Source organism: Bison bison, unplaced genomic scaffold (assembly GCF_000754665.1).
Source record: "Bison bison bison isolate TAMUID 2011002044 unplaced genomic scaffold, Bison_UMD1.0 scf7180017864518, whole genome shotgun sequence".
Classification (NCBI taxonomy): domain Eukaryota; kingdom Metazoa; phylum Chordata; class Mammalia; order Artiodactyla; family Bovidae; genus Bison; species Bison bison.
In genome coordinates, this window is record NW_011495071.1 from 17,310,552 (window position 1) to 17,326,969 (window position 16,418).

The 16,418-nt window shown below is 48.0% G+C and overlaps 1 protein-coding gene and 1 pseudogene across 1 annotated transcript in view; both read right to left on the reverse strand.

Annotated features, from left to right (window-relative positions):
- Window positions 1–16,418, reverse strand: part of SPON1 (spondin 1, extracellular matrix protein) — a 320,335-nt gene that overhangs the window by 13,191 nt on the left and 290,726 nt on the right. Inside the window, exons 7-8 of the mRNA XM_010830576.1 lie at window positions 8,496–8,560; window positions 106–307 (exon numbers count right to left, since the gene is read on the reverse strand). Coding sequence (XP_010828878.1) covers window positions 106–307; window positions 8,496–8,560 — 267 coding nt within the window. The remainder of the gene's footprint in view (window positions 1–105; window positions 308–8,495; window positions 8,561–16,418) is intronic.
- LOC104981454 lies at window positions 8,569–12,524 on the reverse strand (annotated as a pseudogene).

The following is a 16,418-nucleotide window of genomic DNA, read 5'->3' on the forward strand; positions in this document are numbered from 1 at the left end:
TGTTCCAGCCCACCACCTCCTGACAGCCTCACCCCTGAGGCCAGGGCCCCCAGAACAGGCCCGGGCAGGGAGATCTGTCACTTGCCACTGCAGGCACACACACACCTCATAGGTCACCCCGCTGTCGGTGCCCGCGTCCCAGGGAATCAGGTCCTGCACCACCTTCTGGACCCAGCCGCACTCTTTGGTGCACAGATCCTCTGCGGACAGGCCCACGTTCCAGTCCGGGCTGGGGCCCATCATGGTCAGGAAGGACATCAAGTGGCGCGTCCTGTCCACTGAAAATTCAGCCGAGGGTGCTGCTCTCCTAGAAACAAATACGGAGACCGTCACTTTTGGGGCCCTGGGGGTGCATGCTCCGAGGGACATCTGGGCAGACAATGGCTAAAGGATGAGAGAGAGAGAAGGGGGATTCTTGGTCTCCATCTTTGGCCATGGCTGGCTTCTCTCTCTGAGCCCATCCATTGGCCATGCTTGGAGGGAGCCATATGCTACCGCCCTATCCAGTTTTAATGTGTCTTCAGCACTTAACTACTTGTTTATTTTCTTATTTAACTGTTTATTGACTGTCATTCCTTTCTGGAGTATAAGCTCTGGGATAGCAGGGATTCTGTCTTTCTGGCTTTATTTCCAGTGCCTGGCACAGTGTAGATGCTGAACCGATGTTACTGAATAAACGAATGAACAAGTTCTGTAAGCTGGGTGTGCACCCAGCTGCACTGGATGTGAGATGAACGTGACAGATAAAAACTGCATGTGGTGCCCCAAGCCTTTCCTTATACATTCTCAGTGATGCCTCAGAGCACACCTGGGGTAAGGACTGTTGACTCCACCCTATGGATGGGAAAGCTGAGGCTCAGAAGGTTTTGTTATGTGACCTGTCCAAAGTCGCAAAGTGGGAGAATGGAGACCTAAGTCAATCTCAGTTCGAGGTCCGTATTCTTTTCATCATCAATTTCTAAGTTCCCCCACTTTAACTCTCTAGAGCTACATTGTGCCATCAGGGGGACATCTCCCCAGCCTGCTGCCTCATTGCCCTCCAGAGGCTGCTTAGAGCAGGGTGCTGCCTTGGCACCAGAGCTCACCCATCACCTCACAGCTGGTCCCCAGGCCGTTTCCTCCAGTGGGTGAGCAAGGACCCAGTGATAGAGCCAAAGACCTTTGGCTGATGACCGCCAAGCTATGAGAGGCAGTTCTTCAAACACCATCCCTTCATGTTCCCAAGAAGGGGTCCTAGGAGTGGCCAGAGCTGGATGAGACCAAGAAGCATGGTGGGAGAGCTGTGCTCACTCAGCGCACACTTGGTGGCACAGCTACACTATTTTCCCCTCATGACACTCCTGTGGGGTTGGAATTTATTATCTCATTTTGTAGAAAAGAAAGCACACAGAAGTTAATGAGCTCAGAGACGCAGCTGGTGAGGCCACAGTGTGAAGGTAGCTCTTCCTGACTCTCCCTCACCTCCCAGGCTGCTGATTGTGGGGAATCCTTGGCTGGGGACCAGCTCGTCTATTCGGTCTGGCTGGCAGCTGTTTGGGGCGTCCCTCTGCTGCTCTGTTTGGGACCAGCTGTTTCTGGCTGCTCTCACCTGGCCCCTGAAAGCGATGACTCCAGGCCTGGCTGGGCTTGGTCAAACTGGGTCCCTTGGGCAGGCTGGATGGGATCAGACCACGAGCAGAGCAGGTGGGAAACCTGGGTGCACACCCCACGCCACCTCTTAGAGCTGTGCATCCTTGAAATGACCAAACCTTTCTGTGCCTCAGTGTCCCAATCTGTAGAATGGGGATTCCCTCTATCATCTACCCCAAAGGGTTATTGTGAGTGTTTAGTGAAAACTCACATCCAATCCTTAGCCCAGTGCCTGGCACCTGGCAAAATGTTACTGAGTGAAGCAGCACTGAAGGGTCAGATGGAGATCAGAAAATAGAGGCCAGGCGAGGGAAGCCTTCCTGGATGCACCTCACATTCTAGCCTGATGGCAGTCTAGGTGGAGGGGAGGCACCTGAGTGGAGGAAGAGCCTGGCCTGAGCCTGGCTTTGGCATCAGGTCCCACGTGCCCTCGTCTCCGCTGGGAAAGCTCCTCTTCGGTGGAGCTCTGAGGAGGTGGATCTCCTCCTCAGAGTGTGGTCTGGGACCAGCAGCGTCGGTGTTGGAAGTTGTTGGAAATGCAAATAATTGGGCGTCACCCCAGATTTACTTAGAGACTCTGGGGAGGGGGGAGGGTAGGACCCAGCATTTTGTTTTAATAATCCTCTCAATGATTCTAATATGCCTCGAATTTGAGACTCACCGGTCTGCTCATCTTCCAAGCCTCAGGTTCTGAGTCACCTCTTCCGGGAGCTGTTCTGATCCCCTGCACTGAGGCCGGTGCCCTTGGTCTGCATTTCCACGCTCTCTGTGTAGGTCTCAGCTGTGCCCTTTGGCTGTGATCCCATCCTCACTGTTTGCTCTCCCCCACTAGACTAGGAGCCCGGCAGGCAGGAATCCCAGTGCCAGGTGTCCAGTGGGCCAGCTGAACAGGTGGACGTGTGATGACGAGCTCCGCTACTTATTAGGTTAGCTCACTCACTCTTCCAGCCTTGGTTTCCTCATGTGACATCACCCACCTGCCACCTCAAAGGAGATGCTATGTCAGGAAGCCTTTAAAGACTGCTGAAGGCCCCACTGACATAGTCTGCTATTTAGTTAGGCACAAATTGCGGGACCTCGTTTCCTTTTCCCATGTGTACATTTTCTGGCATGTAGGTCATAGCTTTGAGCAGCTTCTTTAAAGACTTGGTATCTACAAGAATTGCAGCCTGGGGAGCTGTGGTATTGCTCACTTAGGGATTAACAGGACGTGTCTGGGGTCTGCCTGGCAGAGAGCATGGGCACGTGGGCAGAGCGGGACTGCTTGGATCTCGAGCCCTCGGGAGTCCAGCAGTGCCTCAGAGGAAGGCTCCTCTTCCATTTCCATAGTGACCGACCACTGCACCTGTTACCTTCCCATCTCCCTGAGCGTGTGCCTGTGGCTCAGGCGAGTCTTTCCTATCCTGCACCCCGTGGATGACGCTACATCATGGCAGCCCAAGAGGACCAAAGTGGCTCTGCCCAGAGATCTAGAGCTGGAGAAACCAAACCAACATAAACCAAACCTCACCTGACCCACCACCCTGATACTCTACCCAGCTGAAGGATGTAACCATCTGAGAACCTTCTGTGTTGCACAAGGTGTATACAAATCATTTTCTGCTAGTGCATTTGGGCCAGGTCTGTAACCTGAGTGAGGTATCCTCCAGACCTTAGTAAGTTTCAAGGGATAGGAAGTTCTGGGGCAACCAATCCCTGCACAAAACACCCGGTCATGTGGTAATTGAGTAATATGGTAAATTTGAATGTCTAAAAGTCTGGGGATGGTTTTCTAATAGCTTCAGTTGCATCTAGCTTACGTGACATACTCTGGAGGAATTGTTTCCTGTCTCCCCCTCAAATTGCTTAGGTGCACCTTCCCAGAGCATGTTGAACTCACTCTTTCCTTGGAGTTTCTTCTTTCTCTCTGTTCTGGTAGGTTCCAAAAGAGGAAGGGCCATTTTTGTCCTGTTCACAGCTGTACCCCAGGGCCTGGTCTAGAACTCGGCATGCAGTAGGTTCTCCTCAAATGCTTTTTGAAATAAATGAGTTAATCTAGGAAATGAATATAGAGCTCTTGCACTTGCTTTGGCCTTCAGATCTAATTTTAAAGTTACCTCAAAGTATTTATTACTTTCATAATTGAAAATGCTGTTTAAAATAAGGAAATGATAAAAATATATGTGAGTTTTCTTTAGAAAATGCTAGATATGATTGGAATTCTTTAATTCATAATAAAAATTCTTATTCATCTTTTCTTATATTCCATGTCTTCCCATACATAGTGTTTTGTTAATTTGATCTTATTTTTTCTATCTGGGATTTACATTTTTATCACTTTTCTGGGAAAGAGAGTTGTCCTGGCCATACTATGTATCAGAATATATTATAAAGCATGATAATTAAAATGGTGTAATACTCAGGATAAGATGGACTTCCCTGGTGGTCCAGTGGTTAAGAATCTGCCTGCCAGTGTAAGGGGCACAAGTTCGATCCCTGGTCCGGGAAGATTCCTCATGCCTGTGTGCCACAACTAGAGCCCGCAGACCCGAGAGCCTGTTCTCCGTAACAAGAGAAGCCACCATGGTGAGAAGCCTGCACACGGCACACAGAGAAAGCCTGCGTGCGGCGACAAAGACACAGTGCAGCCAAAAATAAATAAATGAAATCTAAATGTAAAATAGAAAAACAGAAATATAAATCAGTGGCCCAGAGTGAAGAGTCCAGAAACTTTAGATAAGGACTCATAAACAACTGAGGGAGAGGACAGATCATGCAGCAAGTGGGGTTGGGGTAACTTAATTGCAGTTTAAAAATATATAGGAGTCACATCTTATATCACACACATCAAATTCCCCCAAACAGCAAAACCTCAGAGTTAAGTAGAAAACAACCAGATCATAGGAAAGAAGTCAAGTGTTCTGATCTGTTAGAGAAACATTAATTTTTTCAGCTTTGAAACTATAAAAGCAATCACAAAAGTAACTAATTGAATAATATACCAACCAAAAATATCTGCATAATGGAAAGAACAATGTTAAAATAGAATGGAAGAATGATGTGCTGGCAAAAAAATGTCTCCCTCTAGTGTGACTGACAAATATTAATGTCTATAGTACAAACAGAGTTCCCAGGTGGTGCAGTGGTAAAGAATCTGCCTGCCAATGCAGGAGATGTGGGTTTGATCCCTGGGTCGGGAAGGTCCCCTGGAGAGGGGAATGGCAACCCACTCCATATTCTTGCCTGGAGAATTCCATGGACAGAGGAGCCTGGTGGGCTACAGTCTATGGGGTCGCAAAGAGTCAGACAGGACTGAGCCACTAAGCATGAGCATAGTACCTACAGAGCTAGTCTAAATCTGTGAAAACAAAACCTGACAATTCTAATAGGTAAGAAAGTTATAAACGGATAATTCATACCAGAAAAAATGAAAACACAATGAAGGCATGGAGATATGTTTTGTCTTTTTACATTCAGAGAGGCAGCGTGGTGTGGGGGCAGGGGGAAAGGGGACTGGAAGAAACCGCTGGATGTGGCAGCAGCTTTGACTTCACCTCCCTTTGCAGTTACTAATCTGCAAAATGGGAGCATCCTCAGACCCACTCCAGGGCTTTTAGTGAGGAAACTGCTTATCATCATGACTGGCATTATACTGCTGCTAAGTCGCTTCAGTCGTCTCCGACTCTGTGTGACCCCAGAGATGGCAGCCCACCAGGCTCCCCCGTCCCTGGGATTCTCCAGGCAAGAACACTGGAGTGGGTTGCCATTTCCTTCTCCAATGCATGAAAATGAAAAGTGAAAGTGAAGTCGCTCAGTCGTGTCTGACTCTTAGCGACCCCCATGGACTGCAGCCTACCAGGCTCCTCCATCCATGGGATTTTCCAGGCAAGAGTACTGGAGTGGGGTGCCAGTGCCTTCTCTGGGCATTATACTATGACTTGGTAAATGCGGATTTCCTTCTCATTCAGCTTTTCTAAACAAAACTTTCAAAAACAAAATGGCAACCCACTCCAGTACTTTTGCCTGGAAAATCCCATGGATGGAGGGGCCTGGTAGGCTGCAGTCCATGGGGTCGCTAGGAGTCGGATACGACTGAGCGACTTCACTTTCACTTTTCACTTTCATGCATTGGAGAAGGAAATGGCAACCCACTCCATTGTTCTTGCCTGGAGAATCCCAGGGACAGGGAGCCTGGTGGGCTGCCGTCTATGGGGTCGCACAGAGTCGGATACGACTAAAGCGACTTAGCAGCAGCATGGTCTTTCTATACCAATCTAGACTTACTATATCAATCTAAGTTACAGATCTGTATCAGTTAGATTCTCGCTGAACTATTGATGCTTTCGAACTGTGGTGCTGGAGAAGACTCTTGAGAGTCCCTTGGACTGCAAGGAGATCAAACCAGTCAACCCTAAAGGAAATCAACCTTGAATACTCATTGGAAGGATTGTTGCTGAAGCTTTGATACTTGGCCACCTGATGCAAAGAGTTGACTTGTTGGAAAAGACCATGATGCTAGGAAAGATTGAAGGCAAAAGAATGGAGCGGCAGACCATGAGATAGATAGCATCACCAACTCAATGGACATGAATTTGCACAAACTCCAGGAGACACTGAAGGACAGAGGATCCTGGAGTCCATGGGGTCGCAAAGAGTCTGACCAGACTTAGCAGCTGAACAACAACCATCAGTGAGACTCAAGTCACATTTTGTCCCTTTTGTTCATTTCAAATAATCTCCAATACAAAGCTTTCAAAGTTGCAGAAACTCAATCTTGACACTAGGTGGCGCCAGAGTCATTCACTAAGTTGAAGTTCTGTGTGGGTGGAGAAATGTTTCCCTGAGGTTTCTACCTTGGAAAACTGTATATAACCTGGAGGCATCTAGGGCTCCAGGTCCATCTGGCCCATTTAGATCTACTGTTGGCTTCTCAGGTTCAAAGCCAGTCTTTTTTTACAATCCTGAGGAAATTAGTGGTCTTGGACAGGTTCTCCAGGAGACTGGAGGGCTCTGAAACTTCCAGCCCTGATTTGAGAGAAAGATGCGTCTGGCCCCCTGGGAACCATGACTGAAATGAGTAAGGGAGCACAGACCCTCCAGAGGCATGATTTTTGGAAAGAGTGAGGACCATGTCTCTATTTAACCTCTCATTTTTCTCACAAACAGACCTGACTAAACACATGTTAATTAAACAGAATGGCTGGGAATAATTAAGGGGATGATTTACAGGATACATTATAAGAAAGGGAATAAAAATTATTTTTAAAAGATTCAGTAATTCCTAACAGATTAAACTGGAGGAACTGGGTGGTGAAAATTCAGCACTGATTTGAGGAAAGATGGGCATTTTCTACTCCGGTACTGGAGGAACTCATGAAAGACGTGCGTTTTGCTCAGAATTTGTCTTTTTGGTCTCTACCTGTGCTCTGGGCTGTTGGAGCTGCAGCTTGATTTATTGAGCTAAACAAGTCAGCAGCTAATTTGTTCATTCGTGGCTGTCCTTTGAGAAGTGGTCGTGGGGATAAAGATGAAGATCATTGAAAAACAAGTCAGTTTTGCCGGGCAGGACCTCACAAAGTAGGTCACCCTGGCTTTCCACTGGCCCGAGGGAGGCTGGAATCCCATTAACCTCAATCGAGCAGGCTCACAAGGAGGGGCAGGGCTGTTTCTGCAAAGCAAAACTTGGCTGCATGGAGGCTTCCTAATTTGACTTCCTAATGAGATTTGGAAGAGGAAAGGGGAGACTGGGGTATGGGAAAACCAAAGGAAAATTCCTTTCCCTTAACAAGCTGGTAGCATGAGGGCAGAGGCTTTGGGAGTTTGGGGAATCAGTGTTTGCCATGGATCAATCCTGTTTCACTAGGGTCCCAGGAAGTCTGAGGGCTGGGTGAAGGGTGAAAAGGTGCCCCCAAATATTTTGTTCAAGTTTTCAGTAAGTCTCCTCTATCTTAAAAAAAAAAAAAAAGACTCCATCGATTCTTTCATCCTCCTGGATCTCCTGCCCAGTCTCTCTTCTTTCACAGCAAACTTCGCAGAAGAGCTGTCTGCACTCACTGATTCCGTAACCTCACCTTCTGGTCACATTTCACCCTGTTCCAGGCTGTGTCCCCTCTCCCCATTACTCAGCAGAAAGGATTCCCAGTAAGGTCACTGATGATGTTGATAAATCCAATAGGCATTGTGCAGCTCAAACCTTCCTTAATCTCTTAGTTACCCTGGACACAGCTGGTCACTCTCTCTCTCTTTTTTTTTTTTTTTTGCTTGGCCACACTGCAAGGCTTGCAGGATCTTAGTTCCCCAACCAGAGGATGAACCCTCGCCCTTGGCAGTGAAAATGTAGAGTCCTAACCACTGGACCATCAGGGAATTCCCCGCTGTCTCCTTGAATGCTTTCTTTCCTTAGTTTCCCTGATACTGAGCTTCCTTCCCTAATCTCCTTGCTACTCTGTTTTTGCTTCCTTTGCAGGCAAGTCCTCCTCAGCAGTCAATGTTAGAGCTCCCTTGGGACTCCGTTCCAAGCCCCGGACTCTCATTCTCCGGCTCTCTCTGTCATCCATGTGCTTGGTGTTGATCGTTTCCCACGCCTTGGTGACCCTCAATTTTATATCTCAGTGCAGAATTCTCCCCCTGATGTCTTGTAGTTAACTGTGTTAACACCTCCAATGTCTGGGTACTCTGTGGTGTTCAAGCCATGGGGGACACAGATACCAAGCCCGCATTCCCCAAGGAGTGGAAATACTTGATACTCTACCCATGGGCAGTGGGCGGTGCACCTCACCTAAGAGGCAGTACCGACTTGTATGACATGACTGGCATGTGGTGGCCAGTAGGTGGGCAGCTCCAAGTACAAGGCCAGGACCGGGGCTGGACAGGGCGTTGCTACTTACACGTTGAGAGGCTGCCAGGCTGGCCACTGAGCTTTGGCTTTGATGACGGTGAGGACCTCGTCGCTCTGTAAAAAAGGACCACAGGTATTTAGTGAGGAGAGCTGGGCTCAGGGAAAAAGATGGCTTTAACATGGTGACGTTGTCCACCCCATACCCTTACCTGCTGCAGAGGCTCTACCTACCCAGGTGTGGAGACAGCCTGCTCCAGGGTGGGGGCACCCTGGAGTCTTGGCGGTCCTGTGAGGTGGGGCTATGTCCAGGGTGCCTGGTGTGTGCTGAACACCAACGGTCCCACTGAGCCACACCTGAGGTTTCCATCTCAGACCCTTCCCCTTGGGAGCCAGGCTCTGACCTGCCCTCTGGTGGGGATGGCCAGGCTGGAGGGCAGCTCACGCTCTCCACGTCCAGGCGCTGACGGGTCTGCTCCAGCCACACCTAACCTCGAGGAGCGTCACCCCCACGGCCTCCCTTGCCGTCGAGACTATACACACTGGATCAGACTCCCTTGGACAAGGAGGGCGAAGAGAAGCCTGAGCCCCACGCTCCTGGGCCACTCATGTTATCCTGCTCTATTTTGCTTTGGGCAGTGTGTAGGGCACTCTTAAAGCTTGAGAACCTAAGAGAATTTTTTGAAGAAGAATCTGATAATTAACATTGGGAAGGAGAGCCTTCATCACCAACATGAGGGAGAAAAATCAGAATGTTGTTAATCTTGCTTAGCTTCGCTTCGAGGTTGGTTTGGGTTTTTATTTCAATAACACATTGGGGCTGAGGGTTTCCATATGCTTTTCAAAGAGTAAGTATCCACAGGTGCCCAAATTCAGCTCTGGTGGGGGTTTCCCCAGAGCAGATTCAGCTGATCCCAGAGCCTGCCTTCCCCCGGCCTGGGCCCAGCAGCGCTCAGACAGCACCGTCCATGCTCCACAGAAAAGCCCAGGATGTTACCAGCAGGGACAGGAAGAGCTTTGATGCCGACTGAATGGTCTCTGAATTTCAGGAGGGCGGAGACTAGCTGCACTGGCCCACGGCTCTGCCTCAGTCCTTGGAGTTGTTCCTGGCAGTAGGTACCTAGCACATATTTGGGATGAATTGATGAACTTCTCCTTAGTTGGTGGGTACGTTGCCCAGAAAATCCCACAGCCCCAAGGAAACTATATACAATGAGGAGGTCAGAGGTGCCTCCAGGCTCAGGCCCAAAGATTATAAAGAGCCTCTGGTTTGGAGCACCTAGTCTATAGCCAGGGAAGGATGGGAGGGTGGGAGATGCCTTAGAGGGGACAGTAACTCAGCTTGGCTTGGGCACCCACTGGGTGGGTGAGGCCCCCAGGGTACCCCCTCTCCCCAGAAGCTCAAAGCCTACTCCAAGCTCAAGCTTCCCTGGTTGGGGGCGGGTCCCGCTTTTGGTCAGAAGAAACACTCTGTGGATATATAAACATCCCCACACTCACAGGTCTGCAGGGAGAGCATTTCCAAGTTCCAACAGAGCATGTGACACTTCTCCTGGGAGATTGTTTTATTTGTTGACACTGTATCCCTCACTCACTCCTAAGACACATATGCTGAGTGACCAAGGGAAACTGCCCGACGTGAAGTCACGTTTGAGAGGTGACCTGTCTCCTGAAAGCCCAAGCTGGACCCTGTGATCGAGGTTTCCTCGCTCATACGAGGTATGCTCAGCTCATACGTGTCCCACACTGAATTCTTTAGCTGCCCCCAGAATACGGCTGTTTCTCCAGCAGCCCCACTGAGCACATCCCCAAGCTGCCTGCATCTCTCCACCTCTCACCCCCTCACAGCTGCCAGGCTCCAAGATCCACTGTGTTCACAGTCTTAGCCTCTCTTAAGTCCTTCCATGGTCTCCTCACTGGTTGCCCTGGCTCCAGCATCTTCTTACTTTTCCCCAGACCACCCTCCACATTGGTGCAAAACTGACCACATTCACTGCCTGCCTAAACCCCGCAACAGCTCCCCATAACTTCCATGCTGACTTCCTTTTTCTTTTAAAAGTATGAATTCCTTTATTCCTCATCACAACAGTCTAACAGTAAATGTAGGTTGTATGCTTTTATTTTTACATTTAAGTTATCCTTTTTAGGATATATCTTTCATCAGGACTCTGCCGCATTTAAACCTTGTCCTTCTAGTGAGAGGGTAAAATTGTATATGAATCTTATTCAGAGAACTTGGCTGCTTGTAGCAGACTAAAAGAGCATGGAACTTAGGCAGGAAAGTGGAGAGCTTTTCCACAAACACATTTAAACTTCTTCCCAGTACAAAAACATCCACTGTTGCTTTTAGAGATAATTTTACAAATCAGAAGGTCTTACAGGATAGTCCAGCTGAAGTGTCAGCAAGTATTTTAAGTAAATCCCAATGACCTGAAATTCAAGTCCAGACTAGATATTTAGTGTTTTCTTTATTGCAGATATGAAGTCTTTAACCTGAGGTACAGAGTTGTCTTCTAGAATCTGCATGAGGCACAGGGACCTCAGTGGCGGTGACACGAGCTGTAGGAGCATCCAGGAAATTGAACACAGGACCCTCCATCATCCTGGCACAGATTGCAGCTCCTACTGCCAACTGTGACCAGCCTCCTTCCACAATAACAAGGTGACTGGTCTGCATGACATTGGTTTCTCTTGTTTCAATGTCCATCGGTCTGATGGTCTGCGAATGTATCAGCTCATATTCAAGTCCCTCTTTAGATAGCACTGCTGAGCTTCTAAGCAGTGGCTGACAGGTCTGGCATGAGAAGCTATGGTTGCACATGTACCCTGCCTTTCTAGTTTGGCTTTTCCTATAGGGATCAGATAATCTTTTGACTGCGCTCCTGGGGAAGTTCAAAAGGAACTTTATACATCAGTTCACCTCCAGCACCACCACTGGACTTACCCTGAATGGCAGATTTAATAAGTCCTTTTGCATCCTCTGAATTCTAGGGACTGACCGCCTTCAAGCCTGGGAGGTGCTCATACCAGGCAGCAAAGCACTGGGAGTGCTGGGCAGCTAAGCCTGCGGGGGCGCCACTGGGCGCCCTGAAGACTAAGGGCACTGGCTGAAGGCCTCCTGATGCGTAACAGGTCTTGGTAGCTGAGTTTATAACCTGGTAAATGGCTTGCATAGAGAAACTGAAGAGCATAAATTCACAAATGGGCCTTAACCCAGCCAGAACTGCACCTACAGCAATTCCAGCAAAACCCGACTCAGATAACTGGAGTATCTATGATCCTCTTATCTCCATATTCTTCTCACAGGCCTTGACTAACCCCATCGTACAGGGCAACTTCTTCTCCAAGTAGAAATACCTCCCAGCTCTTTCCGTCTCCTCCTCCATACCTTGATTTATAGCCTCATGAACTGTCACCTGCAGTGTGGCCAGTGTGGTCTGGGGGAACCCCTCCTCAGCAGACCAGAGACCTGCTCAAGGAGTCTCCGCACCAACCCAGCAACCATGGCCATCCTGACCATGTCCTCTGCCTGCTGCCGAAACCACAGGGATTTCTTAATTCCCAAGTTTCGCGTACATGGCCTGCATCATCTAGTTTTTTCCTTTGATTTTTAATTTCAGAATAATACATGCTTTTTGTGGGAAAATCTAGCATCACAGAAGCACAGTGTAAATGCTGAGCTCTCCACTCTAGCATCTATCCTGCCTTCTGCCACCTCCCTCTCCAGCATGTTACAGTGTGGTACATATCATCCCAGATCTTTTACTATACTTAGGTACAACATGCGTGTGTGTGTGCATGAACATTAGATATGGCCTTTCCCACGAAAACTGCATCATATTGAAATCTCATTCTGCACCATGATTTTTACATTTTCCCCTTACTATCATATCATGAAAAACTTTCCTTGTCGGTACCTGTGACATCAGAGCTTTCCTTTTGTTGATTTTGAGAGTGTTTGAGATTCTCAAACTAGGGTAAGCCAGGTCAAGACTAAGAAAAAGGAAATCCAAGCATGAGATCCAAGTTATGAGATACTGTCTGATGACAGTCCTTTTGCCCTTGAAGAAATACTTTACTAAAAAAAGTAGGGACTTTCCTGGTGGTGCAGTGGATAAGAATCTGCCTGCCCATGCAGGGGACTTGGGTTTGATCCCTGATCTGGGAAGATCCCACACGCTGCGGAGCAACTAAGCCCATGCTCTACAACTGCTAAACCTGTGTGTTCCAGGGCCCACAGGCTACCACAGCCGAAGCTCTCACTCCTGTAGCCTGTGCTCTGCAGCAAGAAGCCGCCACAGTGAGAAGCCTGAGCACTGCCACGATGAGTAGCCCTCGCTCCCACAACGAGAGAAAGCCCACATGCAGTAAGGAAGACCCAGTGCAACCAAATAAATAAAAATAGTAATAAAAAAAAGTCAATGTGGGTGGAGTTAAGGGGCCACTAGGTTAGCTGGCTGGCCCTGCAGACATACCTGTATTACAACGAAACCTTGGTTGTCAAATTGCAACTAATGACATTGATTTTGCCTTTGTAGTATATAACTCAGAAATTGTCGAGGCTCTCCATTAGTGTATATTTATGGTACTGGCATTCTATCTGTACCTTTTAGAGCCATGGAGGCTCCAAGGACGGTTGTCCATGGGTGCAGGCCTTAGAACAGCTTCTAAAAAAAAAAAAAAAGAACAGCTTCTTCCTGTCTGCTGTTTCATCTTATGGTTACATACCATCTGCATGTTTGTGTTATCCAATGAAATAAGAGCACAGGAACCATTTGGAAAAATGTATTTGAGAAACTAAACATTTTTCTTTCTTTTTCAAAAAAAATGTTTCATTCATGTATTTATTTTGCTGCACCTGGTCTTAGTTGTGGCATATGAGATCTATTTCCCTAACCAGGGCTCGAACCTGGGCTCCCTGCATCAGGAGCACAGAGTCTTAGCCGCTGGGCCACCAGGGAAGTCCTGACATATTTTTCTTAAAGTAGAACCAAAGCTTTTCAGGATTGGAGAGAGTCTGGCCTGTTCGCAGCCAAATCCAAGTGCTGTGGAACTTAGTAAATTGGTGGGAAAGCAAAGCCACACCATTTTTGTTTGTTTTAATGTATGTGTAGAATTCTATAGCATGGACGTTCTCTTATGTAGCTGGTATTATTGGTGGATATTTGTTTCTATACATGATGCTCTACTGAACACTTGTGAATGTACTTCTTTATAAGTTCCTATGTCATAAATTTCCAAGAATGATCAAACAATGAAGCAAATTGACAATTTTGGTGGCACCTACCAAACTGTCCTCCAAATGTCTGTACCAACTGATACTTCTTCAAGTACGTGTGTGTGCCAGTGTTTTTGCAACTTTGGGCACACTGGATGCTATCAATCTTTTTCATCTTTACTAATCCAGCAGGCAGGAAAGTAGCGTGGTTGCAGACATAAGCCCTAGTTATTATACCTGAATTCAAACCCTGACTGCACCGTGACTAGCTCTGTGTCTTTTAGTGAGACTCTGACTTCCTTTAGCTTTCTCATCTCTGAAATGTTGAGTTAAAAAGTGTGTCTACCGCATAGTGTTGTTAGGGGGACAAAATGACATAATTCAAGTAATGTGCTAATCCTGTGCCTGTATTAGCATCAATACTCGTTACTATTCTTATTCTTTTTTTATTTAGATAAAAAATGTTGATTTTTATTTATTTGGCTGCACTGGGTCTTAGTTGCAACATGGAGGATCTAGTTCCCCGATCAGGGATCAAACCTGGGTCCCCTGCATTGGTAGTGAGAGTCTTAGCCACTGGACCACAAGAAGAGTCCCTATTCTTATTCACATTTAGGCCACACTGGTATTAGAACCGATTTGTACCACCTGAGTACAGAGAATGGAGTACCCAGGGACAGCTGCAAAGCCGTGAAGCCTCAGGAGAACGTCCCCTTATTTAAAGGTTCATGTAGCTGGGAGAGCCTTGGATGGGGCACTGGGGGACCAGGTATTTTACATTCTGAAGACTGAAGGACCTAAATTCAGAGCAAGCAACCCAAACTTCAGACTTAAATGAAAAACTCCTTTAACAAGTCTCTAAGACCCAGAAAGAATCTTTCAAGAATCCTTATAGCCCTTATCCATCTCCCACAGGAGTGTTTTCAAACAAAGTATTTCAGGGCACTCACAGTTCACACCTCATCTGCATGATGTTAGCACTTTCCCAGAACTATGCCAATTAAAATAAAAGTCCTCCAAGAAAGGACAGGGTACTCATGTCCACCTTCACAGGGATGCGTTCTCTCATTTTGCTTTTGTAAACATATTGTAATGGTCTTACAGCTGTACTCACACTTCCATCTGCACGAACCAAATGGGAATCACACAGCCTAAATCAGGCCAGGGGCTGAGGTCAGGTTTGGAGAAAGGGGGGTTTGTGGAAACAGGTCTGTGACAGGTCAGAGGCAGAAATCACATGGATATCAAGAGATGTCAAGTCTGAGTAGAGCAGAGAGGCAGAACGTGGCTCTGGGGGGCCAGGGCGGTTTCTCTGAACAAGCCTTACCCTACACTGACCCTCCATGCCCTCCAGAACCAGCTCCAGAAGCAGGAAAGGTCGGTCATCTCATCCACGCTCACAGTAACACGTGAGGCTGTCCCCTCCACCCTGCCTCACTCTTCACCTCCTCTTTGTTCCTATACCTTCCCAGCTCCTATCTTTTGCCTTTGTCTCGCAGTTCTGAACTACAACCTGCTTCCTCATTCTAAGGCTCTCTGATGCTGGGAGGGATTGGGGGCAAGAGGAGAAGGGGACGACAGAGGATGAGATGGCTGGATAGCATCACTGACTCGATGGATGTGAGTCTCAGTGAACTCTGGGAGTTGGTGAACTCAGGGAGGCCTGGCGTGCTGCGATTCATGGGGTCGCAAAGAGTCAGACACGACTGAGTGACTGATCTGATCTGAATGCTCTGGGCAGCACCGAGGCTAAACTTCCTCACCATCGCAGGTCCTGCCCTAGATCAGCAAGAAGAGAAATGGGATGCAATCCACGTCACAGAGCAGAAGGAACGAAACAAGTAGAAACAAACAATGACCATAGGAATCTGGTTTCTAGGTGCTAGGCACCTTGAGAATTACCTGATATCTAATATCTTGTTCCCTGGAGAAGGAAATGGCAACCCAGTCCAGTATTCATACCTGGTGAACCCCATGGACAGAGGAGCCCGGCGGGCTACTGTCTGTCTATGGGGTTGCAAAGAGTCAGACATGACTGAAGCAACTTAGCATGCAGTATCTCATTAAATTCTTAGGATGCACCCTCAAGGAAGGTATATACTTTTTAATCCTCAGAAACACATTTCTTTGGCCAAATTAGGTACAGGTTAGTCAGTGCAGGTCCAGAGTTCAAACCTCAGCCTGACTCTGGAGACCACGTTTGTCAGCCTGTGAATGCAGGTGGAGGGGGCAGGAGGGTGAGGCTCTCTTGGAAAAGGCCCCACTCCTGCCTCTTGCCCCCAACATTCCCTGCTCTCCTCACCCCCACCGGGCTTCTGCTGTCCTTCAGGGCATGTCCTACTGTACCCTGAGTTCTGAAAATTGCAGCCTCATGGGTGGGGGTGGAGGAGGAGGAGGAAGGATTCTCAAACAGTTTCACGATGCTGTTCATGTTAATGCTGTCCTGAGAACTGCTTCTGCCAAAGAAGGGGGCGGACAGGGTCCTTGAGTTGGAGAGACACCACTGCTACTAAAGGGAAGGGAAGCCGATGACCCTAAATGCGTTTCCCCATGTATCAGCTCGCTTGTTAGGAAAACCTTTGGGAATTGCTACCATTTCCTGCTGCAGATGAGGAAACTGAGGGCCAGGGAGGTCACGTGACTTGTAAAGACCATCTGGTAATCATGGTTCCTATACAGACGCGCCTGACTCCAAAACTCAAGCTCTTTCCACTTTCCCTCACGATTCCTCCTCTCCAGCTCCCTCTCACCACCGCC